Source organism: Paroedura picta, chromosome 6 (assembly GCF_049243985.1).
Source record: "Paroedura picta isolate Pp20150507F chromosome 6, Ppicta_v3.0, whole genome shotgun sequence".
Classification (NCBI taxonomy): domain Eukaryota; kingdom Metazoa; phylum Chordata; class Lepidosauria; order Squamata; family Gekkonidae; genus Paroedura; species Paroedura picta.
This window is the reverse complement of record NC_135374.1, coordinates 96,960,262-96,988,239: the sequence shown is the minus strand read 5'-3', so window position 1 is coordinate 96,988,239 and position 27,978 is coordinate 96,960,262. Positions and strand designations below refer to the sequence as shown.

General features: G+C 43.3%; 1 protein-coding gene across 3 annotated transcripts in view; it reads right to left on the bottom strand.

Moving 5' to 3' along the window:
- FGF14 (fibroblast growth factor 14) overlaps nucleotides 1-23,849 on the bottom strand; it is a 391,136-nt gene extending 367,287 nt beyond the window's left edge. The window contains exons 1-3 of one of the 3 annotated variants that reach the window (XM_077343791.1): nucleotides 23,715-23,849; nucleotides 5,359-5,611; nucleotides 3,757-4,144 (exon numbers count right to left, since the gene is read on the bottom strand). In XM_077343791.1, the coding sequence (XP_077199906.1) occupies nucleotides 3,757-3,970 (214 nt within the window). In that variant the 5' untranslated portion in view covers nucleotides 3,971-4,144; nucleotides 5,359-5,611; nucleotides 23,715-23,849. Of the gene's footprint in view, nucleotides 1-3,756; nucleotides 4,804-5,358; nucleotides 5,612-23,714 lie in introns of those variants that run through there. The other 2 variants (XM_077343790.1, XM_077343794.1) reach the window with 2 other exon arrangements.
- Nucleotides 23,850-27,978: the final 4,129 nt, after the last annotated feature.

The window sequence follows — 27,978 nt, the reverse complement described above, 5'->3', positions numbered from 1 at the left end:
ATCATTCAGATCATGATAAATATTCCTGCTATTACCATGGACTATTCATTTGTCTAGGCAGTCAAACAGAACAAAACAATATATTTCACATGACACAACATAAACTTCAAAACTGGGCTCTGGTTATAAAATGTGTGCTGCCTGTATTACAGTATGTTGAATACCAGATACCTGGACAATGAAACAAAGGCAAAATATGATTTAATATGATTTAATAACATGTCCCTTCATGGGGAAAAAGTTGTGGCACTGTTTTCTTTCAGAAGACCTGTTAACAAATCTAATTGACATAATTCGGGATTAATTTAGGAGGCTCTTCCCTTTCACACGCACAAAAAAAGAAAAGAAAAGTTAATCTCATTGCACCGTTTCAAGAGCATATTATTTCCATTTGCCTTAATGCAGCATTGGAGTTTGTGCATGGAGCACTTCATCCTGTTTACTTAGAAGTAATTCGGTGGGACTTACTCCCTAGACTGCCCTTGTAAAACAAGGAAGACAGTTTAAATCTTCAGCACTATAACCAACAGACAGCAACGTACATAAATATATCTCAATGAAATATAGTCCTTGGTGCTTAGTTCTAAGAATAATTAACCTATTTTCAACATAGAACCTGTCCAGAAAAACCAGGGTAAATCTCCAGAATTTTTCCCCAAAGGGCAACTTTTATGTCTCCCGCATAGCTTGTTTTCTTCAAGAGTTGCTCACAAGATTGCGTACAAACGTTACCACAGAAAAACTTTAGAACAGGATCAGGCTGCTGCCATGTCACAGTACATGAGCCGCTGTGTAAGGAATCCACCTCTGTCACTACTGCCTGGACTGCCAAGTCTTTCCCGCCTTAAAATTATAACCTATTTATCTTGGTTCTGAGTCATAATAAACAAAGCGCGATAGATCATGTTCAGAGTATTCCTTTGGGGTGCTCTACGGTTTAGAGGGGCTTGTCTATATTTCACATTAATTGATCAATTAATTTCACAGACACCGGGCACCTCAGGACCACAGACTACTTGCAGCATAGATTAAGTGCTTTAGCTGAGGAAGAGACCTTAACACCGCAGCCAAAAGTCTGGAGGCTAAAGGAATTGGGGGGGGGGGGGGTATATGTGCAACTCAGCAAGTTTTGAAAAGCACATTGCTTGAAAGTATACACCAAAATCCCCTAGTTCAATCTACTGCATTGCTAATACGGCGGCGAGGCTAAACGACAGCAGAACACCTGATGTTCTTGGCCACACTTAATGTGCTCCCTTCCCTGCACCCCCATCAAATGTTTCATCGTTATCAAACTATATGCACTGATATAGAACATTTACTGAACTATCCTTCACCACACGAGACCCAAAATTACTTTGCTCTCAGTGTAGAACACGACAGCAACAAAAGATTCCAAATTGACAGCAACAAAAGATTCCAAATTGACTCCAACAAACTCAAGAGAATGACCTGCAGAAGGGGAGAGAGAGATTTTTGATAGCATCAATTTATGCTGCAGACTTCCCCAAACCCTCTAACAGTAGTTATTGATTCTTAACTAGAATTGAATCTGCAGCATTTTGGGGGTACCGGAGAGCATGAACAATCCTGATCTCCACTGAAACATCTAGAAACAAAGCCCACAGCCAACTTCCTTGGGTCATAGAAGTAATCTGGACAACTGTCCCAAGAAGTGCTCTCTCTCTCTCTCTCTAGGTTGTGCCCAGAACAGTCTAAGGGATCCGAATCATTCATGTCAGTGGTGCACTTCTTTTGCTTGGGTAGGAACAGGGGGGGGGGGGGTGTCTTTAACGTTCCTGATCCCTCTAAACTACATCTTTTTAAATGTCACAAAAGACAAAAGAGGGTTTATTTGGGTCACCTTACGACTCTTCGGAGCCTCTAGGCATCAAAAACACTGTCTTAAACTAGTCAAGGAGGCAAGTTTTCTGAAAATTGCTTTGTTTTTAAGAGTGTGTGTGTGTGTATGTGGGAGGGGTGTCTTTTGCATGAATCTGCTTCACCATCTCCAAGCTGCAACAGTGGGGTCTCTTGCACACTGCAGCGAATGGAAGTGGGAAAGTAAAGGTTGCTTTCCGGAAGGATCCGTGCCAATCTGATCTCATTAGCAAACCGTCCCCCCACCATGGAAGCTTTCTGAAGCCTGCCTGCCTGCTTACTCCTCTGTCGGGGCTGGGGCATTCTAGCCTCTTTGGTATTCCAGGAAGGAGGCAGAGTCTGCTGCAGCAGCGAAGCTGGGGGAGCCAAACCCCCAAAGAGGACAGACGAACCGCTCTGTCTCGGGATGCTGAACCAAGAAGCAAGACAGTGGGAGGGGGGGGGCACGGCTGACCAAAAGGGATGAGAATCACCAGCTGCCAACCCTGCTGCAGCTTGTTGATGTTGGGGTGTCAGCGGAAGTCTATGATCTACTACACTGCAGTGCCAGCGTCAGGAGCCTCCTGCTTAGAAGCTGCCACTGCAGGGCCGACAACATCACACACATACCCTCAGAAACACACACACACACACACACAGAGTCTTATTCCCTCTCTCTCTCTCTTTCTCTCTCTCTCTCTAGGCTCACCGCACACCTTCCCAAGCTCTCCACCTACAAAGTATGCAAGTGACTGCAGAGCCCCTGCCACCACAGATGGTCCCAACTATTAGACTCTGAATTCGTGGGTCTGGCTGGCTGTGCTGGTGCTTCCTTCAAGGTTTCTCGCTGGCCTCCTCCCCCCCCCCCCCCCACACACACACACACACACATACAGACAGATAGACAAAGCCCTCTCCATTTATTAGGACTGCCCCCCAGTGCAAGCACTGATACCAGGTGGGGGGCAGCAGGTTGGAGGAGGAAGTGATCCCTAGGAGGCTGGGGCAGCCCAAAGCCCCAGCATTTGCATTTCCTTATGTAATGTACTGCAAGTTTCCCCGTTGGAGCCTGCTTGAATAGAGGCGCATGATCATTGCACTAAAACAACAGAGAGAGAGAGAAAAGAGGAGAGAGAGAGAGAGAAGAGAGAGAGAAAGAGAGAGTCACACTCAGAGGAGCTGATCGCCCCAGCTGTCAGCCACAAAAATTGAACCTGTACATGCTGACACACGCCTCTGCTGCTGTCGGACAGGTGGGCTTTCCCTGAGTTCCCTTCCAGGCACAAGCTCAGCTAAAGTCTCTCCCTTGCCCCTGTCACCAGGTGTGGGTGGGTGTGTGGGAAACAGGGTAGGGCAGCTGACTCAAAATCTACTGAATAGCCCCTACCACAGGTGAAGGAATTTGCAGTGGGTTCTGTTTGGGGTTTTTCTTGAGACTTTGGAAGCACCACCCACATTTGTAAGTTGAACCAAAAGTATCACGCAGGACACTAGAAAAGCCATTAGGTTCACCCGCCAACCACAGGCTCACAGGAGTAACAACAAGGCCCTGAGACAAACTGCATCTGTGAGGGTTGATGGGGAGGGGAAGAGTAGAAGACAGTTGGGGAGGGGGGACACACGGGGTTAGATACCCTGGTACAATTTCATTTCACCGTTCAAAATGTCAACAATTATCTAAGTTCACTCTTTCTCTGAAAACAGACAGGCTGGCGGCAGACTTGCCAAATCTTAGCCGAACAGATCCTTGCTTATTTGTATACAGCACTGCATGCATGCCCCTGCATGGCCTGGTCCCATTCCCCCCTTCCCCCCCCCCCTCAAGAGGACTGCAGACCAAAAAGCAACAGATAGAGTAACACAAAAGGAAACAGTGTGATGCAATGCATTGCTTACCAGTTGGGTTCTTGTTTTTCTTAAGACTCTTGCCACAAAGACACTGCAGCATATGCGATCCTTTGCTGAAAATGTTCCAAAGAAACCACATTGATTTGGGCGAAAAGCAATCCAGCGCTTTATACACCCTGAGAAAGACGAGATCCTTGTGGTTGTTGCATAATAATAATAAATTGAGATCAGTTCTCCTCAAGAGGGGCACCAGTTTTATCATAGACCAAAAAGAAAAAAAAGGGGGGAAAAGATAAAATCCTGATCTTCCAGGGTTTCCCTCCCCCCCTTCCCCTCACGTGGTTAATTTCTTTCAGACTTCTCAATGGATGCGTTTTCCAGCCAGGGCGAACGGTTATCCCCCCACTCCAGACCGGTGCTGGATTATCACCCAGAACTGTGGAAGAAGAAAAATAGACATAGATCCTTCCTTTGTTTTGTTTTTGTTCCTTTAAAAAAAAAAACTGTCCTCCCCTTTCAAAAGGAAGCCAACCAAAACGTAAGGCGAAGAAATTCCAACCAAGGCCGAAAACTAACCCGAGGCAACAGTAAAGCACGAAAGAAGCTCCAAGAGGAAACCATAGCCTGTTACTTGATGGCTAGGAAGATGGGTGGATCTGCAGAACAAAGCCAGGAGAGGATGCATCCTACTAAAGGACTGCCATGGTGCAGCCCCCTGGAAAAGAGAACACACAGCCCGTCCCTGCCACCAGCTCTGACACCCAGCTCAAGTCTGATGGATGAAGGCAGACGCTCCACTCTGGAAGTGCTGGTTTTACCATCAGAGCATCTCCCTGATGTATGTAACAGTGTGGCACCTGCAGTTCCCAGCCAGCCTGATGCAAATCTTAGCCCTTAGCATGCAAGGAAACAGGCATAGGAGAGTGGCAGATCTCTTCTTTTCCTCCTTTTCTCTCTCCCTCTCGCTCTCTCTCTCTGCCTGCTCCTTCCAACACTGGCGTGCATTAGAGAGAGAGAGAAAAAAAGATATCCTCCCCCTTCTCTTTCTCTCTCACACACACACACACTGGATTTTGCTCCTGAGCCTTCGATATGAGTTACAGGCATTCAGCGGGAGTAGGAGGAGTTGCGATTTGCATTGAGAGACTGGCTTGCCATGACGTAGCCACGTGCTCCCAGGCCTGTCACCAGTGAGATGCTTCAAGCCAGCCCAGGGAAGGCTGTGTTACTGCAGTCTCTGCCTACCCCCTCCCCTCCCCTCCCCTCTCTCCCCTTCCATTTCTCTCACCTAGCGTGCTGCAGCTTAAAAGACTGGACATCGCCTGCCGCTCGTATACTCCACGGGGAAAGTGCCTCCCTGCATGCTAACCAATGGGAAAAGGAAACCTCCCCCCCACACCACCTCCAGGGTGGGTATCCACAGTGCAATCCTGAAGCTGACTTACAGTTTTCTGAATCCACTGAAATCGGTAGGGTTTAGAAAAGGAAGGGGGGGCTCAGTTTAGGATTTTTTTGAGAAAGACCCATCTGCTGACTGTTGTAATTACAGAAATTATTGGGAGACAGTTTCATTCCAGGGCCAAACTTGAAGGCTCAGAGATGGAATAGACTGACCCCTGCCTGGAAAAAGTCAGAATAAAATGCACCTACCCCCATCCAGGTTTCCCATCCAGGGGACATGCCAGGAGAAGAATAGCCTCGTACCAACAGAGGTTGGTCTCAAGCACAGGATATACGACACGGCCACATTTGCTGTCCTTTGCTCAAAAAAGCACACCAGCTTTCTGGAAAGTCAGGGAAAGATCCCAGTTGTGTGGTCTGGCAGTCCATAGCTACCCAGCAAACAAGGCACTGTGTTCCAGTCCCATCATGATAACTCTCAGGACCGGTCTCCGCTCTTGATCTGTAAAATGGAAATAAGGGAGACCTCTTTTCAGCGAGTTACTGTCCCGAATAAATAAAATTAACACTGCAAAGCATCCTGCCCATTTCAAAAGAGCCCTACAAATTGGGGAGGGGGGTTATAGTACATAGTATGACTGAAACATTTAAGGGGATGCTGCGTTTTAGAGTTTGTTTTGGGTTTTGTTCATTGGACTTGTGGGACTGATCCCTCCTTGCTCACACCCTTTCCCCCCCCCCTTTAAAAACAAGAATAGTTAAAATCCTGGCTGACCCAGTGAAAGGGACCGGCATCCTCCGTCTTCCTCAGGAATTGTTATCCGTTTAAGGTGCCCATTTCACATCTCTTCCTTAGGGTCAGGGACAAGGTCAATGGGAAGATGGAAAAAGGCAGGACATGAAGATGCTGTACGCCTCTAAACAGGATAGCTGGCTGCTTCACACCTGTTCAAAAGGACAGGATCCAGGGACTGTTTCAGATGAAGCAGTATTTGTCATGATGCCGTTTGGAGTCATGTGGAATTGCACCTTCTCACACTTTTGTTTTTTGTGCTCTCACTAATATCTCAAGGAGAGGTTGCCCAAATGGCTAACAGCCTCTGGGGTTATGGACCCCTGAAGCTTGTTGTGTACTCCCCCCAAGTTGATTGCCTTCTTGCAGGATGACAGTGCTTGTAATATCTGGATAAACAAAATATGATTTGCATGAGGTTGCCTGCCCATCCATCAATATAGGAATTTACAGAGTTGGAAACAGGATCCCTAAACATGGTTTACTCACAAATGTCCCATTGAATTGCTATGTCATAAATAAGTATGTATCTGATTGCAGCCCTAATCCAATGAACAGTTTTAGGATGTGGCAGTATTATAATTTTTGATATTAAGGTCTGATTTACTGGCAGCTGTAAATTTAATTTGAAATTTTTATTTTTGCTATACTTTATGTATTCTACTTTATGTACTTTATATTGTAGGCCACCAGAAGAAGAGCTGGTTTTTATACCCATTTATCTCTACCTTAAGGAGTCTCAAAGGAGCTTACAATCGCTTTCCCTGTCTATCCCCACAACAGGCGAGGTAGGTGGGGCTGAGAAAGTTCTGAGAGAACTTTGACTGGCCCAAGGTCAGCCACATGGCTTCATGCAGAGGAGTGGGGAATCAAACCCGGTTCTCCAAATTAGAGTCTGCCGCTCTTAATCACTATACCATGCTGATTAGAAAGGCAGCTAATGCATGTTTTATATAAAATAAAACAAAATGAACAAATATTCAGGAATTAGATTAGAATTATTACAAAATCTACAATAATAGATTTATTATTAATTGAATTTTGAAAAATGTTTTCTAATAATGGATTTAGTAATAGTAGTAAAATAAAGTATTTTAGTATTAATGGATTTTAAACAAAACAGAGACAAAAACTGAGCAGAAGACAAGCTAACTACTCCTCGATTGTTCATAATTATTTAAATGCATGCTTATTTAATTGTTTTCCATTGCTTAGCACAAAGGTCAGGCAGCAAAAAATAAAATAAAATCCAGCAATACAAATTTAAAATGTGGCTTTTTCCAGAATACTTTGTGAGCAAAACCAAACCCATACAGTCACGCTTTACCATGAATACATAGGCAAAGTAAGGCCAAATCCTTCCTACCGATAGATTAGCTTACTGGAATCTGTTTTGGACCATTATATCTAATGAACACAAGTTTGTCTTGACAGCAATAAATTTAACAAACAAGTACACTGCAGGTAAGATAAAACAAACATCCAGCCCCAATTCAGAGAAAAATTAGTTCCATACATGTCCAATTGAAATGAATGAGATAGATTTAGTTATAGCTAATAACCCATTGGTTCCAATGGAGCTAAAGTGCACCTCTGGATAGAGGTCTCTCTATGACAAACTTGTAGGATTTAAGAACAAGGATATTTGAAGGATCAATTAACTATTAATCTAATTAAGTGAACATTGTACGTTTTGGCCAGTTATTAAAAAATAGCTAAATTGATACGAGTTTGGCAATCCAATCATGTTGTCAGAGGTGGCTAGCTCTGATTTACTGGAATTTGTGGGGAAAGCTTTCAGTAGTTTTAAATTTGAATTCAACATTAAAAAAATGTTTTTTTAATCTGGAAAATATGTTTTTTGTATCAACTGTGGTCACTTCTCAGGGCGCACTATAGTTCTGATTACTCAAATGTATAAGCATTAGCCACTAAAATGCTCTTAATACATGGGTTGGGGAGGTTGCAAGATAATTTAGAACAGGAGAACCCAACTTTGTGCCTACTGTAACCTTTCCTGAAGCCAGACACGTGATTTTAAAAAGTGGGTGGGGAGACCCCAGGGCTTTGCCCAGCAAGTCTTCTGATTGTGCTCTGGAGATCTATCTGGCTTTGTATTCAGGTGAGGCTCCTCACCTGGCCTCCAACCCAGTCGCAGACCAGGATCCACTGCACTTCCCTGGTCTAGTTGGGGAAGAGCTTTTGTGGATGCAGCTGGGTACAGAGTTTTATCAAGGTTCAACCTTGCTGCTGGGTCACATGCTGATCGGGAAGTATCTTCTTAAACAGGATCCTGATAAACGTAGCTTCTGCCTGAAATGTTAAAGAGTTGTTTAATGTGTAACCTCACTCCCTGAAATGTTTTTGTTAGCTCCACCTCCTACAGTGGCCATTTTGGGGTTGCATCCACCAACTGCATCAGAATTCTGAACATGTCTACATGTTCAAAAGAGCAAATCTAGAATCTATAAATCTAAGGGGGGATTTTGAACATTGCAGAACCTTGAAAAAGGACCCTAGTTTGGAACAAGAAAACAGTAGCCACTAGTTTGTAACATTTATCTGCCCGCTATAGTTTGTCCTGCATTTTCTCTAAGCAACTCAGGGCAACATAGATCGTTCTTTCCAATTATGTTTTGTTTTCACTGCAACTCCATGAAGTAAGCTATGTAGCAAAAGGATGATTGGCCAAGGTCATCCAATATGCTTAACTTGGGGTTCTCAAGCCCTAGTTCAACATTCTAACCACTGCATCTCACCGGGAACAAAATTTCATTACGAGCAAAATCAGTATCTCTGGGGAAATCTGGAAGCAAAACAGTTGGTATGCATAGGTAAATATGTAAATGGAAGTTCAGGGATATATGCTTCAGTTTTAAAAAACCTTAAAATAAAATAAAAGGAAATGCAAAATAGCACTTTTCTTATTGGGAAAAGGAGTGGAGTGATAAAAACCTGACAGAAAATTACAACCAATTATAATAATCCTATTACCATACAGAAAAGCAATTTAAGTCTATATACTCCATCAGCACAGAGGATTGGATCTTGCAGTGTATCGCTACAATGATAATCCCATCACCACAAGATATTCTGATACCAACATGGTGTCTCCTTGAGGATCAGCCCACGTTAGGCTTGTCAGGCTCCAAATGGGGCCTAGAGATTTCCCAGAATTGAAATGATTTCCAGATGAAAATGGATGCTTTGGGAAGGAGAATCTATCTAAGGAAGGCTTTTTTGACCAGGGTTTCCTGAAACCCAGGGGTTTCTTGATAACCCTGGAAGGGTATCCTGAATGGGTAGGGGTCCATTTTTTATATATCTCTTTAAAATTTGCTAAACATTTGCCATGATATAGCCATAAGGTAAAGGTAAATGTATCCCCTGTGCAAGCACTGAGTCATGTCTGACCCTTGGGGTGACACCCTCTAGCGTTTTCATGGCCGAGTCAATACGGGGTGGTTTGCCAGTGCCTTCCCCAGTCATTACCATTTACCTTCCAGCAAGCTGCATACTGATTTACCGACCTTGGAAGGATGGAAGGCTGAGTCAACCTTGAGCTGGCTGCTGTAATCGAACTCCCAACCTCATGGGCATTGCTTCAGACAGCATTTCTGCTGCTTACCACTCTGCGTCACAAGAGGCTCTGTTATAGCCATTTCCCCCCTCCCTCCCAAAATAGCCAATGATTTTACTACATTGGAATGGGATAGAGAAATGGGAAGTTTATACTCGTTATATGTTATTTATAAACTGAGCTCTTGCCAAGGGCATGTGTATAGTAGTTGGCTGGGGTTATTCATAGAAATTTGGGGTTGTAGTTGGTAAGAGAAAGTATGGGAGCTCTTAATTCCTCTCTTTGGTTTGTAGAGCTTGTTAATTCCAGAGTGAGGGGCTTTACGTACCGGGATCTTTGTAGCAAATTGGTCACTGAATGAAAAATCGCCATTTAAAATAGTGGAATTCATCGTTATGCATACCTGCCTTTGTAGTGGAATCCAGTTGCGTTTTGTAGCGTTTCCCACAGGCTTCCGGTCTCGGCAGAAATCGCTAGAAAGGAAGCGCTATTGCCAAGCTCGTCCCGCCCCTGGCCGTCGAGCAGCCAATGGGCAGCCGTTAGCATGCTCCCAAACAGCCCCTTTCCCTTTAAGAAAGGTTTTTTTTAAAAAAAACAGACCCATTGTAACGAATCTGTGTAGATTCGTTGCAACGGAGAGACCCATCCAGCTGCCTAATGTGTTTGAGCTGTCGTTTGATCGTATGATCGTTGCCACGCTGCCTACGAGTGAAAAAAAAAATCCCCCCCCCCTCACGGGCCCGATTTTCGGCTGAATGAATGTGTAAAAATTAATGGGAAAATACATCAGCAAACGGGCTTTTCTGTGGTTTGTGCTTAGTGACTAAAGGGGAAGGACTGAAGCCAGGGAAGCCTCTAAACAGAAAGAGGCTCGCTGGTGCGTTTATCCCCGCTCGCTCGGAGAAAAAAATAATGGCGATCGCTTCGCCGGAAGATCAGAGAAGAGAGCCAGGGGGAGGGACTTTGTAGAAACCGCAACAATGTTAACGCACAGGTCTTTTTCACTAGTGTTGCAGATTGGTTGCAGGAGTGTATCGCTTTCCGGAGGGTGAATCCACTTTTGGGGATTTCCCTGAAAGCGCTACAAGGAAGCGCTTTTTGCAGATTGGTTTCAGGTGTGTGGCAGATTGTCGACGACGTCGTGCGTTATGGCAAATCAATAGCGTTTTCAATTGGCAACCATTGTGCGATTTTGAAGGCGTGCAAAAAGCCCCTGAATATCTAGGCTGCGTTCTATTTATAGGTGGGCTGCCAAATAGTGGAATATCCCAGTGATGGGCTGCCTAATAGTAGGGAATCATCCTGGCAGCCCTTGAAAACTGTTCTGATTTTGTTGCCTTCCTATAACTGAAAAACAGAGTTATTAAGGACACCCTAGCAGGACACCCTACATGGCGGATGGGCTGAGTTTGGATTGATGGATCAGAGGCCTACTATGCCCTCTCCATGAATGCACATAGTTCTTTTCTGTTCTTCTCATAATAATGGATGGGTGACTAATTCTTTACTCACCAGATTCCTTGACTGCCCCTTTCACTAAGTCTATTGAGAATCCTTGCCTAGGTCATGATTTGGCATCTAGACCTGTACTCTCACCTGAAAGATTCTTGCCTACCTTTATTATTATATTTTTTGTTACTCTATTGTAACAATATAATATGAATATATTTCTGTGTCATATTCTGGAGCTCACAAGAGCAACAAAAAAGACTAATGATATTAAAACTAATGTAACTGCTTATTAAGTTAGATCCAGGCATTCTGGTAGTTCCAGCAACAGAAGGATCTTTTAAGTGCCTGTTGATGGAGTTACCCATAACTTGTGATATTTATTAAATTGTTATTTAGGTCGGATCAAAAGGAGAGTTTTTGATCTGTCCCCAACTTTTGTATGATCCCACTTTCCCTCCAAAGAATTCAGGGCAAGATCCTCACAGCCACCCATTGAGGAAGGTTAAGATGAGAAACAGTGGCTGTCCCAGATCTTCCCAGTCAACTTCAATGCTAATTTGAGGTTTGGACCCAGATCTTCCAAAGACATGTTTGCTTCATTAACAAGGAACAAGCAATAAGCACTTGGACACCAATATGGTACATCAAATTATTCCAATGAAATAAATAGACATTCAGGGAGCCTTCAATACTTAATCAGTCCCAATGTGTTTCACTGCATAGCTTTATCAAGGGACATAATTTAAATTGTTTTCAACTGGAAACTTCAATTTAGAAGAACAATCTCTTAACAGAGAATTTGGTATATATGTTTTTTAAACCTGAATATCTTTAGAGCCAACCAAAGACTGTTGTAGAAAATTCTGTAAACAGCTATCCCTAGCGTCAGGCATCCCAAATATAAACCATATACTAGGGGCCAGGCCCACTGCATTCAGGAATACAACAGGCACTAGATTGGGGTGGGTGGGTGGAAGAATTCTGCAGACAGCCTACCTCTTCCCCCAGGACCTGGAAAGGCTGCAGGCAGCTGTTAGGGAACTCACTAGCAGGGGCAGCTCTCACGCAGCAGGGATCTGCAGCCTCTGAGCCTCAGAGGGAAGTGGAAGGAGGAGGGGATGGTCAGGGGTGGGGGACAGAAGGTGATTATCTGGCCACAGGACAGACAGGCAAGCCGGTTGAAGGAGGAGGCACTCAGGGGCATGGCAGCCACCCAGAGTGGGTTTTAAGTACTGAGTGGCATGAGACATGCTCCTCCTCCAAGGCTTTACCAGAAATATTAAATGGAACAGAGATTTGAAATTTGATGTCCCTTGATAAAGCTATGCAGCAAAACACGTTGGAACTGATTAAGAATTCTGCTTATTAAAGAATTAACTGAAAATTGAAGAGTCCCTGGGTGTCTATTCATTACACTCAAATAATTTGATGTACCATACTGGTGTCCCAATGCCTTATTGCTTGTTGCTTGTTTGTCTTTCACTGGATCCCACCCCTGCTATTTCATTCTTACTCCATTAACCAAGCAACATACAACTGAGATATAATCTGTGCATTGTGGCAAACTTCCAGGTTTAAAATATCCTTCCTTTTTGACATGGATGGTGCTACTGTCATCTGTGAACTGGTAACATTTGAGTTAAATTACATCAGCTGGTGCCGAATTCAGCAGACCTTTATCTTGGCTTCAAGGAATATTTCAGTTCTTGCTCACTGCCTGCAGCTCCCAGGAACAGATTGGCTTTCAAGCATACCAGGGAAGTTCTCAGGTTTCCATGAAGGCCTGCTGGTGGCCACCAGCTACTAGGTCTGAGCCCCCAGCACTACCAGCAGGGCCACGAGTGCCCAGGTGGTGGCAGTGCCAAACAGCCTCCTCGGCTTGGATTTCTCCCAAGCCATTTTCACTTTCCAATCTGCTTGCAAACTGGCTTCTGTGCCAAGCCCAAGAGGCTGGTTGTTACCTTTAAAGCTTTATACAGTACGTGGGTTCCAAAAATAACTAAGTAATAAGTAATAATTCATATTTGGAATCAGTCTGGTTTTCTTATAGTTTCTATTAGAATTAGGACTAGCCATATTTGTTATTCAGTCTGCTGTGACTAATTGATATAGGATATGTGAGCCACTGTGGTATAATGGTTAGCACAAAACCTAAAAGGGAAACCAAAACCCAACCTGAACAGAAGTCAGGAACCCAAAGGCTGAGCTGCAAAACAATATTAAAAAATAATCACAAATATTTATTAAACAAAGTGCACTGATACAATGTATTAAAACAAAATAAAAATAACACATATCTAACTGCACATGACAGAATAGACCAAATGCGTCTCGACCCCCCAGAATCCTCCTCAGTGATCAAATTATTGTATGAAATGCTCTTTTTTATAAGATCGAAATCTAAAGGCTTGCTGGGTGACAAAGAAAAATCTGTTAGGTGTCGCTCCAACTAGTCTTTCTAAAGTATCTTATTTGGAGCCCACCTTCTAAAATATGTATTATCTGAGGCCACCACTCTCAGCTTTTGCCTAACTCTACATCAAGAGTGTGCCAGAAAAAGCTTTTCCATGTGTGCCAGAAAAAGCTTTTTCTGGCAGTAATGGTTAGCGTGTCAGACCAGAATATGGCAGTAGGGTTGCCACCTTCCAGGTGGTGCCTGGAAATCTCTTGCAATTACAACTGATCTCACATTACATGTATCAGTTTACCTGGAGAAAATGAACTCTTTGGAGAGTAGACTCATAAATGAGTCATAAATAAGGATCCCCCTATTATATATTAACAAGGGGACCTACAAGAAACTTGTGGGGAGAAAGCATACATCTCCATTTGTTTCCTTCCCTCTTCCCCCTTCCTTGTCCAAGTTTCCTCTTCTCTCTCTCTCTTCCCCTGCTCCTTATCTATTTCCAATTTTTAGAGGCTCACCCAAGTTTACAGAAAACCATATTTCAGATAAATGTAGCCCCGACCCACAGATTTAAGTATCCACAGATAAAAGAGCACACTTGGGAAATAGATATATAGATTATTATCTGTTATACCCGCTGTGACAACAGGTTTGGTTCTGCTGCTCCCTGAAAGTGACCAATGGGAACTGACAGAATGTTAGTGAGAGGGACAGTTGAAAAACAGCAGTTAAGGGAGTTGGAGGCAGCAGTTAGGGAGCCGGAGAATGTCTTATTTGAATAAAACTTAAAGCTGACTGAAGAATCAATTTGTAACAAATGCTGAAATAGGGAAACAGTTCAAATGTTCAATTGAAAAGTAACTTTGTAACCACAGCCTGACTTTTTTTGGTGGTATAGTCAAACCATAAATAATAACATTAACTTCTGTTTTTTTAACCCAGTGGACTGGTTGTCTCAGGGCAATAAAGGCATACACACATAAGCAAAGATCTCAGTGTATATTTTCGGATATGAAGAAATGATTGCAACATGGGAATGAAATAGTGTTTGAGTTTCCAATTCCAATAGCTCGGTGCAGTGTCTAAGTAAGGAACAATTATTAAAGAGGGCTGGACTAACCTGCTTACTGGACCTGGGATGTGAAATGGTCATTTCTCCCTAAGAGGCAAGAAAGGCATGTGACTGCCTGACCTAACAATAACCCCAACCCTGTGGGAAAGAGTGGCAGGTACATGTTACCTTTCGAATATTTGCTTCTGTCTGCCTCATAAGTGAGAATTTTATTGCCTATACAATAGTTATACTCTGGAAATAGATACAATAAAGACAGTCAAGACAAGCCACTAATGATAATTTTAAAAACTTCCACTGATTCCCCCTTACTGCAGGTGATGCAGACATTTCAGGTTGCACTTCAGGATTCCTTCTGTCCCAGAAGCAGCATTTCAAGAAGATCTGTAATCTACAGTGGAAGGGGGGAAGGCAAGGAAATTCAATTCCACTGATAGAAAATTAGTCAGGATCCAACCCTTTGAACACAAGCCCATGTTCTTTGTTTTTCAGGTTTTCTTTGTTTTCCAGGGCCTGCAAGACAGAGCTCTTGCACCAGGCGTTTGGTTGAGGCCTAGGGTCTCTCCCCTAAATATTTTAGACACCTTATATATTGTTGGCCATCTCCCTTGAGGCATGGAGTCAGGTGGGAGGGAATTCATTGAGTTGGGTATAGAGTTTTATTGCAGGGAACTTGCGCAGTATTCTGCCACCTTCACTTAATTATTGTTCTTAATGCTTTTTATTATATTTTATGTTTTTTTTTAATTGTCTGTAAACCACAGCGAGTCAGCTAGTCCAGGAATGGTGGTAAGCAAAACGATTTAATAACTATAAATAAATAAATGGCAAAGAGCATGAAAAGGGGATCTATAGTGTTTCTTACATTATGAACTTTCAGCAGGGCCATCAACATAACTTTTGTTGATTTTGGTTCTATATCCCTCCCTTCCCTCCCTGCGAAGGCAGTTTCCCACAAGAACCAAGAGAGAAATATTGTATTAAAGCCAAAGCCAAGAATAAGCCACAGAAAAAAATAAAAATAGCACTTGGCAAAGTAGATCAGAACACAAGGTTTGCACTGTGCGCGGTAGCAAGACACTGGCGAGTGCAAGTTTCCGACTCCTGAAGTGTAAAAACAATACAATATAATCCTTGTGTTCAGACATTGTATAAGCGCCGGAAGCTCATTTGATGCAGACTTAGGGATGCTTGGTAATAAGTACAGTGAAATGAAGCGTAATTTTCCTTTTGTAATCCTACCACATCATTTAGTGGGAGTGATGCTGAGCCTTCACTGAGTTCCCACCAAGTGTTTAAGTACACGGATCATTAGGAGCCATTAAATTCAGGCCTTCACCACCACTATGCTGTTCTGCCCAGTGTGATTCCTAATGCCTTTGAGGAGAGTGTGTTTTCTAAAACTGGCTTCAGCCATCTTATACCGGCAAAGAATAAAATTGTTTTTTTTTAAAAAAAACATATTTAATTGTTAGAGATCAAGGCTTAAACATAGTGTTCAATCTCCCCTTCCCCATTGTTTAAGGAAAGTACACCCATTCCACCCTACAGTTACAGTGCAGGTTACAGTGGATGAGCGATAGGGTTGTAGGTGTCCTCCATAGTGCGGGGGGTTGGACTAGATGACTCATGAGGTCCCTTCCAACTCTGATTCTATGATTCTACTTTATCTATTGCATCCTACTATATCTATACCTTCCCTAAACATGTTTTGTAGACTGAGTGCCTATTTTTATTTATTTTACTGCTTTTTTACTTGCTTCACTGAAACTTTTTATAATGTTTACTTATATATAAATATGCAATAAGCTCCTCTTAATAACCCTGCTGTGGCAGAATCTTTTCATCTAAGCTTCTCCATGAAACTCAAAACAAAACAAAACGGTTCTCTCTTCCTCTGTCTTATCCTTTAATATACATGTGAAGTAAGTAGAATGATTACTCAGTGAAGTTTTACAGCAGAAGGGGGGCGGGGTGAACCTATGTCTTCCCAATCCTGGACATTCACTCTAACCACAATGCAAAGTATTTCCAGAAATAAGGGAGTTCCTTACTACAAAGTATTTCCAGAAATAAGGGATTTCCATCAGTGGAGAAGACCTTCCTTATCTCCTCATCAGCCCAAAATGTTGTTCCAGCCACAGTTCTTTGGGACCTAGTATCAAGCACTGTGACACCCCACTGCTCACCTCCATCCAATATGATGAAATATCTTTAATTGACAACCACTCTTTGGGTGCGGTTTTCTAGTCAGTTTCCCTATCCACCTGACCCTCTGAAAATCCAGTCTACAGTCCTCCGGTTTACCCTTCAGAACATCATGGGGAACCTTGTCAAAAGCCTTTCTGAAATCCAGGTAAACAATATCAATTGGATTTCCATGATCTAATAAACCCATCACTTGGTCAAAGAAGGAAGCCAATTTGGTCTGGCAGGACCTGTTGAAGACAAGTCCATGTTGACTTCTCTGGCTCAACAAACTGTCTTTCAGATGTTTGCAAATTGGACCCTTTAAAATCTGCTCCATTATCTTCCCTGCAACTGAAGGCAGACTCACTGGCTTGCAGTTTCCAGAGTCATCCCTCCTACCATTTTTTGAAAAGCTGGATAACATTCGCTCTCCTCTAGTCTTCTGGCACCTCTTCAGTCCTCCAAGAGGTCCTAAAGATGATAGGCAAAGGTTTCACTAGCACTCCAGAAAGTTCTTTGAGCACTTTTGTGTGCACACCATCTGGTCCTTGCCTCAAAAAATCCCCATTTCACAAAGATGATTCATTTAGATAGACTTAGGATCAGATACTGAGAATGAAGCATCCCCTGCCAGGGAAACTGGTTAGACCTAGATTTGTCACTAAAAATAATATATTGATATTGAAAGTAGCCCACACAATCCAAAGCCACATTCTGTCATCCTGGAAGAACAGACAGAAAAATGTCTCTTCCTCTTTGCAATGGAGTTTTTCTTCAGATGCTGGATACCATGGTAATGAGAGCCTTTATATGGTTTCTAAGATCAATAACTGTGCAGTCACCAAGATGAACAGATAGTAAGTCTGCAAGAAGACAATCTAACTTGCAGATAACTAATCAATATTTTAATATGTTCCTGGGTGAGGGATAACACTTATGCTACTAGTAATTTGCACAGTACTGTTCCTTCCTCGGAAAGAGTAATGTTTGTATAAAATGGTATAATTAGTTTTATTTTTATGTAAAGACGAGTTGAGTGTAACTGCAAAGAGCTATAAAACTGGACTGTATTACAAAGGCTCCAGTAAGTGATTATATATGCCCTCTGTAACAAGGGCATGTATAATATAGGGCTGATGTAGGCTATCACTAGATATTATGAGCTACACATGGCTGCCACCGTAAATCGAAGCCCTGTGTTTTGTCTTCCCTTCTGCTCTAGTAACATGTAACATCATACTTCCCATTGTATTCAGTGTGCCCAAGTTATTATTTATTATGATATAGAAACTTGCTTTAGAAAGATTTTACCACACATATCTTGTATTATTCAGTGGCAGCCATGTGTGATCTATAATGTTATGTTCTGATTTGAGACCTACTTCTTAAGCTACATTTTCAGTGGTTATATATTTTGATAAGGTTTCTCATAATGTTCTGAAGCAGTGGTCCCCAACCTGCGGGCTGCGGCCCGGTGGCAGGCCGCAAAGGCCATGGCGCCGGGCCGCGGCTCCCTCTCCCCGCCCCCCCCCCCCGCAGTAAAAAACTTCCCCGGCCGCAAGCTTGCGGCCCGGGAAGCTTCTTACTGCAGCAGGGCGGGGAGAGGGAATTGGGGCCGGGCCGCGCCTGTGCGGGCGCGGCCCAATGCGTGGGTGTGGCCCGCGCGGCGCGGGCCGCAGGCCGCGCCCCAAATCCCTGCCGGTCCCCAACCTCAGAAAGGTTGGGGACCACTGTTCTGAAGGATAAATTGCAGGACTGCAATCTAGATTTTCAGATAGTTAGGTGGATAGGGAATTGGTTAGAGAACCGCACTCAAAGTGTTGTTGTCAATGGTGTTTCATCAGACTGGAGGGAGGTGAGTAGCGGGGTACCTCAGGGCTTGGGGCTTGGTCCAGTACTTTTTAACATATTTATTAATAATCTAGATGAGGGAGTGGAGGGACTACTCATTAAGTTTGCAAATGATACCAAATTGGGCGGACTGGCAAATACTCTAGAAGATAGAGACAGAGTTCAACAAGATCTGAATACAATGGAAAAATGGGCAGATGAGAACAAGATGCAATTTAATAAAGATAAGTGTAAAGTTCTACATCTGGGTCAAAAAAATGAAAAGCATGCCTACTGGATAGGGGATATGCTTCTAGGTAACACTGTGTGTGAACGAGACCTTGGGGTACTTGTGGATTGTAAGCTAAACATGAACAGGCAGTGTGATGCAGCAGTAAAAAAGGCAAATGCCATTTTGGGCTGTATCAACAGGGGCATCACATCAAAATCACAAGATGTCATAGTCCCATTGTATATGGCACTGATCAGACCACACCTGGAGTACTGTGTGCAGTTCTGGAGGCCTCACTTCAAGAAGGACGTAGATAAAATTGAAAGGGTACAGAGGAGAGCGACGAGGATGATCTGGGGCCAAGGGGCCAAGCCCTATGAAGATAGATTGAGAGACTTGGGAACGTTCAGCCTGGAGAAAAGGAGGTTGAGAGGGGACATGATAGCCCTCTTTAAGTATTTGAAAAGTTGTCATTTGGAGGAGGGCAGGATGCTGTTTCCGTTGGCTGCAGAGGAGAGGACGTGCAGTAATGGGTTTAAACTACAAGTACAACGATATAGGCTAGATATCAGAAAAAAATTTCACAGTCAAGGTAGTTCAGCAGTGGAATAGGCTGCCTAAGGAGGTGGTGAGCTCCCCCTCACTGGCAGTCTTCAAGCAAAGGTTGGATATACACTTTTCTTGGATGCTTTAGGATTATTTGGGCTGATCCTGCGTTGAGCAGGGGGTTGGACTAGATGGCCTGTGTGGCCCCTTCCAATTCTATGATTCTATGATATTATTGTCCTGGAGACATATAACTTGCATTATATAACACTATATTTGCTAAAAATGCACTTTTAAAAGTGCTGAAGCCAGAACCCTCTTAATTTTTTATATGTTCAATATATTTTTGTCCTCCGCTACTTCTACATTTAAACCGGCTTACAGTCATGAAAAATCATAATACACTATGGGAATTCAGAACAAAAAGTCAAAATGCCACAACAAAACTATCCTCAGATTGGATCCATAGCTCCTTCATTCCATAGCTCCTTCAATGTTCATAAAAAATGAACCGATTTGTATTATTATTTTTCTGCAAGATGCCCAGAGGAACATCCCCTCATAAAGGCCAAACTAAACAGTATATTTTGCCATCAAGTAGATCAGGGGAACCCCTGACCGCTCACAGCCAGACAGCAACTGCTGGGAACTAAAGTTCCCAAATGTGCTGGGGCCCAATATGGAAGGGAAGAGAATAAACTTCAGTTCTGCTCGTTGTCCATTTTCCTGACCTGAAGCTGCCCCAAGCGGCATCATGTACTCTGTGCATTCAATAATGCACAGCCAGCCCCTGAAGCTGTTTTTGGTCAGGAGAATAGTACTGGGGGAGGGGGGCATTCCCATCCCATACAACAATCTTGATATGAACTGGGTCCTAGCACTTTTGGGAACTTAGTTCCCAGCAGCTGCCATCTGATTGTGAAAGAATCAGAGCCTGGCTCACTCACTGCATGGTAACCCATCACTGAGTACCCCTCAGGCTGCTGAGTGTGAGATTCTTTGTTCACTCCAGAAAAGCAAACCTTCCTTGAAAAAGTGTCTTTATTAGAGCAAAGCAAGCTGCTACACATAAAGCATATAAACTACCACTGGACACATGTAGGCTACAGGAGAGGTACTTCCCCTTCCTGGGAACATAAAACAGATACCATGTCAATGACGATGTCACAACATCTTGATAACCACTGTGGGTGAGAAAACAATGGGAAGAAGGGAGACCAAATGGACATTGGGGGGGGGGGGGTGAGTAATGTTAGGGCATCTGGCTTACTTGGAAACTACAATGGGAATTTGTCCTTGGGTATCAACTAAGCCTAGGCATGAAATCAGAGCAGGACTACAGATTACTAAATCATGGCAGAAATACATGTGGGTTTCTGACACTGAGGAGGGTTGTTAGCTCTGGGTTGGGTAATACCTTTAGATTTCTGGGGTACAGCCTGGGGGGTCAGTTTTGGGGAGGGGAAGAACTTCAGCAGGACATAATGGCATAGAATCCATCCTCCAAAGCAGCCATTTTCTCCAGAGGAACTGATCTTGGTTTATTGGAAACCAACCGTGATATCAGTAGATCTCCAGGTGCTACCTGGAGGTTGGCAGTCCTACTACTGAGTGATGAGTAGGTAGAGGTCCGATACAAGAAGAACGTGTCTCCCTAAACTTTGGTTAAAGAGGCACAACCTCCTTTCCAAAAATGTTAACTTACAATATTCATATCCCAACTTTTGCTACTATTCAATGCAGCTAGAGTTATCCAAAAATCAATACATCCAAAAGGTGGCAACTGCAACAAACTGAGCACAATTGACAGCAGCATAATAAAACATGATCTAAATAGTCCTACAACCACAAATAAACCAACAATACAGGGGGAAACCTTACCTACCTGATAATAAAGGAAGACTGCTAGAAGGTCATGAATAAAGGGGCCAATGGGCACTTTTGACCAGAAAGAGTACATAATACCCATATTTGAGCAAGGATGCCCTCTAAGAGCAAGCTTGGTGTAGTGGTTAGGAGTGCGGACTTCTAAACTGGTGAGCTGGGTTTGATACCATGCTCCCCCACATGCAACCAGCTGGGTGGCCTTTGGCTCACCATAGCACTGCTAAAGCTGTTCTGACCAAGGACTCTCTCAGCCTCACCTACCTCATGGAGTGTCTCTTCTGGGGAGAGGAAAGGGAAGGTGACTGTAAGCCGCTTTGAGAGTTCTTTGGGTAGAGAAAAGCAGTATACAAGAAACAACTCTTCTTCTTTTACATGACATGCAGAGCTGTTTTGCACTCCTTCGGTCAAGATTTATAGAGACAAACATTTGTCCTCAGACTGATAAAATGTAATGAATTCAGTGACTATTCATATTTTGTGAAGCTGAGCATCAGGTTAAGGGAGGGGGGCTGTAAACAATCTGAATACATAATTATATGAGGCTGCCTTATAGTGTAAGACCTTGGTCCTTTCAGGTCAGTATTGTCTACTCAGGCTGGCAGCAGCTCTCCAGGGCCTCAAATTTCATATAATCTACTACCTGATCCTTTTAACTGGAGATGCTGGGGACTGAACCCTGGACCCTCCACTACTGAACCATGACCCCCCTCCCTAATCTAAACCTTGGTGGCAGGAGCATATCCTTTGTTATCTATTAGAAAATGCCCTGGCCTAGAAATAGGATACGGTATTCTCTAAAGCTAGCTGGGAAGAACTGTTAAGTCAAAGTTCTCATTGAAGACATTGTACATAAAGGGAAGTCCTGGGTAGGGTTAATTACAAAGATTGTCAATTTGGCATTCAGAGCTAATTCTTTACCAGATGGTTTTCCTGATCTGTGTTTCAGTGAAACTGCATTTTTCCCCTCTTACAATCACAAAGATGAGCAATGAAAAAATGTTGCCATGCCAGGCTTTGCTCAAGCCACGGAAGGAGCACCATCTGTCATCAGACCAAAAAGTTTGGCAAAGTCCAATGCGATTATTCGTGCTCCACTTGGCTCTGGAAGAGGGCTATATCTTTGGGAGAGGCTAGCAAAGTAGCAAAGAAAAGCTTTCTTGTGTGTTCCAAAGGCCTGGTTCAGCCTAAGATCAGTAAATATGGATTCACATTGCAAGGTTTTGCAATCTTGCTAGTTCTGAGCACAATACCCAATAACACATAATGAAAGGGATGCTGGCTTTCGGTCAGTAAGAGATGGGGGAAGGGGATCTCTGTGACAATATTGGATTTTTCACTGTTATAAAATCAATATGTGCAGTTCAGCACCAGATGGCACATACTCTTCACGTTTTTAAAAATCGCAAAGTTGAGGAGCACGGTTACTTTCTCATAAATGGTAGCCAGCCTCCTGTTAGGGCCTGGAGACTTTTCAGAATTACAACTGATTCCAGAATATAGACAAAATGGCTGCCTTGGAGAACAGAATCTATGCTATTAAACTCTGCGGATATCCCTCTCCAAACGCTGCCCTCTCAAGCTTGTGACAATTTGTGGATTACAAACCAGGCAGCCATGAACCCGGAACCAAAACAAACTACATTTTCCTGGTTCACACCCTCCCTAAATAAAACCCGTTTCTCACACCAGCCCCAGCTGAGGTAACAAACTATGGGCCTGGGTTGGTTAATGGAGGGTGGGAGTGACAGAAAAGAAAGCAGTGATGCCTCCAGACCACTGGTCTGCACTTCCTAAACCATACTTCCTAAAGGGGTAGGGAGGCAAAAAAGGAAAGTTCAGAAACAACTACTATATCCTCCAGTCTATAAATATGGGTCACCACCTCCAGGTTGGCAAATTCATGATATTTGAGGTAGAGCCTAGGGAAGCTGGGGTTTGGTGAAGGAAAGGACTTTCAGTTATAATGCCACAGAATTCACACTACAAAGCAGCTATTTTTTCCAAGTGAGCTGATCTCTGTAGTCTGAAAACTAGGTTTCTTCTCAGGCTTCACCGTCCTACAAACTGGGACCCAGATAGCTTCTGTTTCTCTTTTCTCCTCAGAAGTCTGTTTTTCCTCAGAACTCTCCTATGATTCTCTCTCAGGGACAAATGACTACCCCTCCCAATTCCAAGAGAAGAACAAACCCCTAATAATAAACTCTCAGCTGGAAATTTGAATGACATATTTGATTGTGCACACCCAAAGAGACCCTAACGTGCATTTAGACCCTTAAAACACCTCAGATGGCCTGTTTGTTTACTGCACTTTAGTTTACATTTCCCCTAAGCCAACCATACCTTGATGTTGGGTCAGCCAGCATATTTTATTTTTTTAAATATCTTTTTAAATTTTTTCTATGAGGATATACAAAAAGAAAGAAAATAGATAATACTTTCAGTTCAATATATCCACATCCCTATACCTCCCGTGGCCAGCATATTTTAATATTTATCGTTCATTTAGTGAAATGGAACTTCTCAAAGACAGTTAATAAATCATTCTGTCAGTAGAAGAATACTACAAAGGAGAAAGTAGGCATGTGGAACGGGTAAATTTAAAAGAAAAGACCATACCATTCTTTATCATGAAATCCAAAGATAAAATGTTCAATCAATATGCAGGCCAGAAACTGGAACAATAATTAGTTTGAGTATGCAGCAAACATAGGAAGGGACAAGGAGCTTTTCTTTCTCACAGGTCCACGAGAGAACTTCTGCCACCTAAGTATCACTTTACACATGGCCTCATAAAGAGTGCTGCTTGCTTCCCTAATCTCCATAGGTCAATTCTTGCAGAAGCCTCTTAAAGGTGCAACCTGTTTGAGAGGATTTAGTGTAAATTGGCCCAAGGGAATTCCTAGCATATCATAGATCAGGAGAGGAATAAATGTTTGTCATGCAAACTGAAAGGTCATCTGGCTGTAAAGGGACAAAAGAGGTCTGGCTTAGACAGCTAGTGCAGCTGAGCATGAGGCCAGCTATATATCCAAGTCAAATCAGACCAAAGGTCTATCTAGTTTAGCACTGCTGTTCCAAGCAGCAGCCCTCCAGATCTGGAAGCTTACACACAAGAAATTGTCTCCCTCAGTCGCCTACACAAAAAACGTGGATTCAGGAGGTCCACATCATGGCCCCTTTCACATTGTGATGTTAATCTGGTCATCATCCATTGCTGCCCTTATTCCATGTGAAGTGAGATGGCAACAGAGGTTTCAAACAGGGTGTGTATCCACTCTCTACAAGGAACAGCATATCTCTGAGGGGAAAGGGTTGTAGTATTGGCATTCGAAAGTCTATTTGCCCCCACAGAAATTTCTTATTGAGGTATCCATGTCCATGAACTCCAATTCTCATAAGGCCCTGCCAGCAGCATGTGCCAGAATGGCAGTCAGCTGACATTTATAATTAAAAAAACAACCACATATACATTGTCACAGGAGTGTCCTTTTTTGACAAAATGAGCCATGACTGGTGCTTCCAAGATTTTTAGTTGCACATACAAGACCAATCTTCAACATACAAATTCTAATAGAACACAAACTCATGCCCTGCCCACATCTAACAATTCACAAGGGCATTTAATCATGTTTTATTGTTACAATTGTGTTACAACACTTTTATTGTTACAATTACAAAATTACAAAGAAAAGGAGAGGGGGGGGAAATGAGGGAGATCCACCTTGTAGATATGATGGTGTTATCCATTCAGTTGTATCTAACTCTTGGAGATCCTATTGCTCAGCTGTTGCCATGTTTTTTAAATCTTGTACCACTTCTTTTCATTGCATAATTCCAAATTGCTATTTGGAGCACCTTTGTAAAGCGTAGAGCTCTTTATTTCAAGTGATGGATGGAGAAAACATATGACTTCCCAATGAATCTTAACTGTAAACTTTTCTCTGAGAACACCCTACCATACTGAACCATGATTCAAAATAACTAGGGATGGTTTAGGCTAATGGTTTAGGAAAACATCAATAGACAGTCTGCATTGTACACACTATGCCTGGAGGGAAGGAAACTGGAAATACGAAGCTTCACTTTGAGATGTTTGGAGTTCAGCATAGATGTACGACGTATTTTTGGTAAAGTCACTGAATAGTGTAGACCAGTGGTCCCCAACCTTTCTGAGGCTGGGGACCGGCAGGGCATCGGGCCGCGCCTGCGCGGACCACACCCGCGCGAACCACGCCCGCGCATTGGGTTGCGCCCGCGGGCCGCGCCCGTGCGATGCGTGGCCCGGCCGTGATTCCCTCTTCCCGCCCTCCCGCAGTAAGAAGCTTCCCGGGCCACAAGCTTGCGGCCTGGGAAGTTTTTTACTGCGGGGGGGGGGGACGGGGAGAGGGAGCCGCGGCCCGGCACCATGGCCTTTGCGGCCCGGCACCGGGCTGCAGCCCGCAGGTTGGGGACCACTGGTGTAGACCTTGAAGCTGATGGAAATTAACCCACCTCAGATGGTTGCCCTTGTAGCAACTGAGTAACATAAAACAAATTTGGTTGGGTGGATACAATGAAGACATTACTCACTGCAGCACATACACACTGTAGCACATATGTTCCTCCACCAGTGACTGTTTTCTTCCCAATTTTCCTAGTGGTCATCTATTCAAGTAAAAGACAAAATAAACACACACTCACCCCCCCCCACACACAAAAGTGTTTAGATAAACATTTATTAAACTACAAAGATCCCGTAATCACTAGAGGTTTGCTTTCCAAAACGCCTGCAAGGTATGAAGTTCTCTATGTCCACAGAAAACAAACAGCATTCATTCCAGCATGCCATACAAAAAATCAGTTCTTGACATTCATGTTGGAATATGCAAGATCTGCAGTGTGCATAACTGAGCAGAATATAAATGGTGTCCTAAAGGGGACGCCCTGAGAGGTGTATTTATTTATTATATTTCTATACCGCCCTCCCTTCAGGTTCAGGGTGGTTTACATATAACAAAGAAATATAGCGTAATTCATAAATTCAGTAAACAATAGTGACAGTGGTTCTAACCAGTGATAACAGTGTGCATAATATCTAGCATTTTAGTATTTAGCATAGATAGGACAGAAACCTCTGGATGATTTTCAAATTTTCTCCTCAAGTGTCCTGATAGGATCTACGAGAGATCAGAGGCACTAAAAGAGTTAGGAGGCTGTAGCTCTCTTGTGGTGCAGAGTGGTACGGCAGTGACATGCTGCCTGAAGCTGTCTGCCCATGAGGCTGGGAGTTCAATCCCAGCAGCCGGCTCAAGGTTGACTCAGCCTTCCATCCTTCCGAGGTCGGTAAAATGAGTACCCAGCTTGCTGGGGGGTAAACGGTAATGACTGGGGAAGGCACTGGCAAGGCCACCTTGTATTGAGTCTGCCATGAAAACGCTAGAGGGTGTCACCCCAAGGGTCAGACATGACCTGGTGCTTGCACAGGGGATACCTTTACTTTTAGCTCTCTTTCTAAGCATAGTTGTTTCTCTTCATAAAGAAAAATATTTTATTCTTTAAGCAGCCTGGTGCTCTGCTCTGTCTGCATATTCAAACTGCATATCCAGCCTGTCACTCACCAAATGCAGCCTGCAATGTTCTCTATTTCACAAGTAAATCAGAATGTGCAGAATTATCTGTTGGAGTATACAGACAGCAAACATAAACTAAGCTATGATCGGCTGCATTTCATTTTAAAGACAAAACAATGCAGTAAAATAACACACAAAGTACAAGAGTTGGAAAAGTACAGTCTACTTGCAGCCTGCCTTCAATGGAATGTCAATCTGTGGAACATCCACTGACACCAGCTATCACAGGGTATGTACTTACTGAGAGTATACAACTGCAGCAACGTCCTTGGGTTTGAAAACTCAAATGCCAAGGTCTTTTTTTAAAGCTAAAGCAGACTTTCCATGAGATGTAAAACCCTTCAGAATACTACCCAACTTATAAGTGCAAGAACGACTTAGCAGGATCATATGCAATATAAGTACGGTGGATGTCTTCTGCATTTGCCATGATGTGATTTCCATTGAAAAGCAGCTCCTCAGACCACACGTCTGGTTGATGTCGTTCAGGTAGCACGGAACGTGCAGGCTGATGTCCTTCAAAGGAGATGCTGAGGGGCAACCTCTCTGCCTTCATGCTCATGCTAACATCTCCCTTCAAAATTCTGCAGAGGCCCCAATTGTAGTAAGGATAAGTAGCTTGGGCATTCTCTGACTGGGAATTATGCTGCTTAAATGTTTCAGGACCTTAAAAAGAGGCAGGTGCTCTTTCAGCCATAAGTTCTGAAGCTAACCCATTACTATGCTATGCCTGGGCTCATACCTAAACTCCAGAAATTTGAGGGTTGGCAGCATACTTTATGTCTTCCGTGTTGTGTTCGTGCCAAACCACCAGGACCTGGCATCCCAGAGTTTTAAAAATATTGCAATCCAGCTGGCAGCAGTCATCAAAAACTCATCCCACTTGAAATATTACCTGAAAAATTGTTGTTCCTCTGCTACCAGCTCAGTGTAGTGGTAAAGAGAGGTGGCCTCTAATCTGGAAGACTCATTTTGATTCTCCTCTCCTCCACATTAAGCTAGGTGGGTGACCTTGGACCCATCATAGTTTTCTCTCAGAGCTCTCTGAGCCCCACCTCCCTCACAGAGTGTCTGTTGTAAGGAGAGGAGGGGTTATAAGCCGCTTTGAGACTCTTTTGGGTAGTGAAAAGCGGGGTACAAAAACCACAGCTGTTCTTCTTAAAAACTGCTTGCTACAACATGGTTTGGTCCAGTGTAAACTATCCTTCTGAGAATAATCAAAGAGAGAAAAATTGTTTCCCTAAGATATGAAGTCAACTGGTGGATGATGG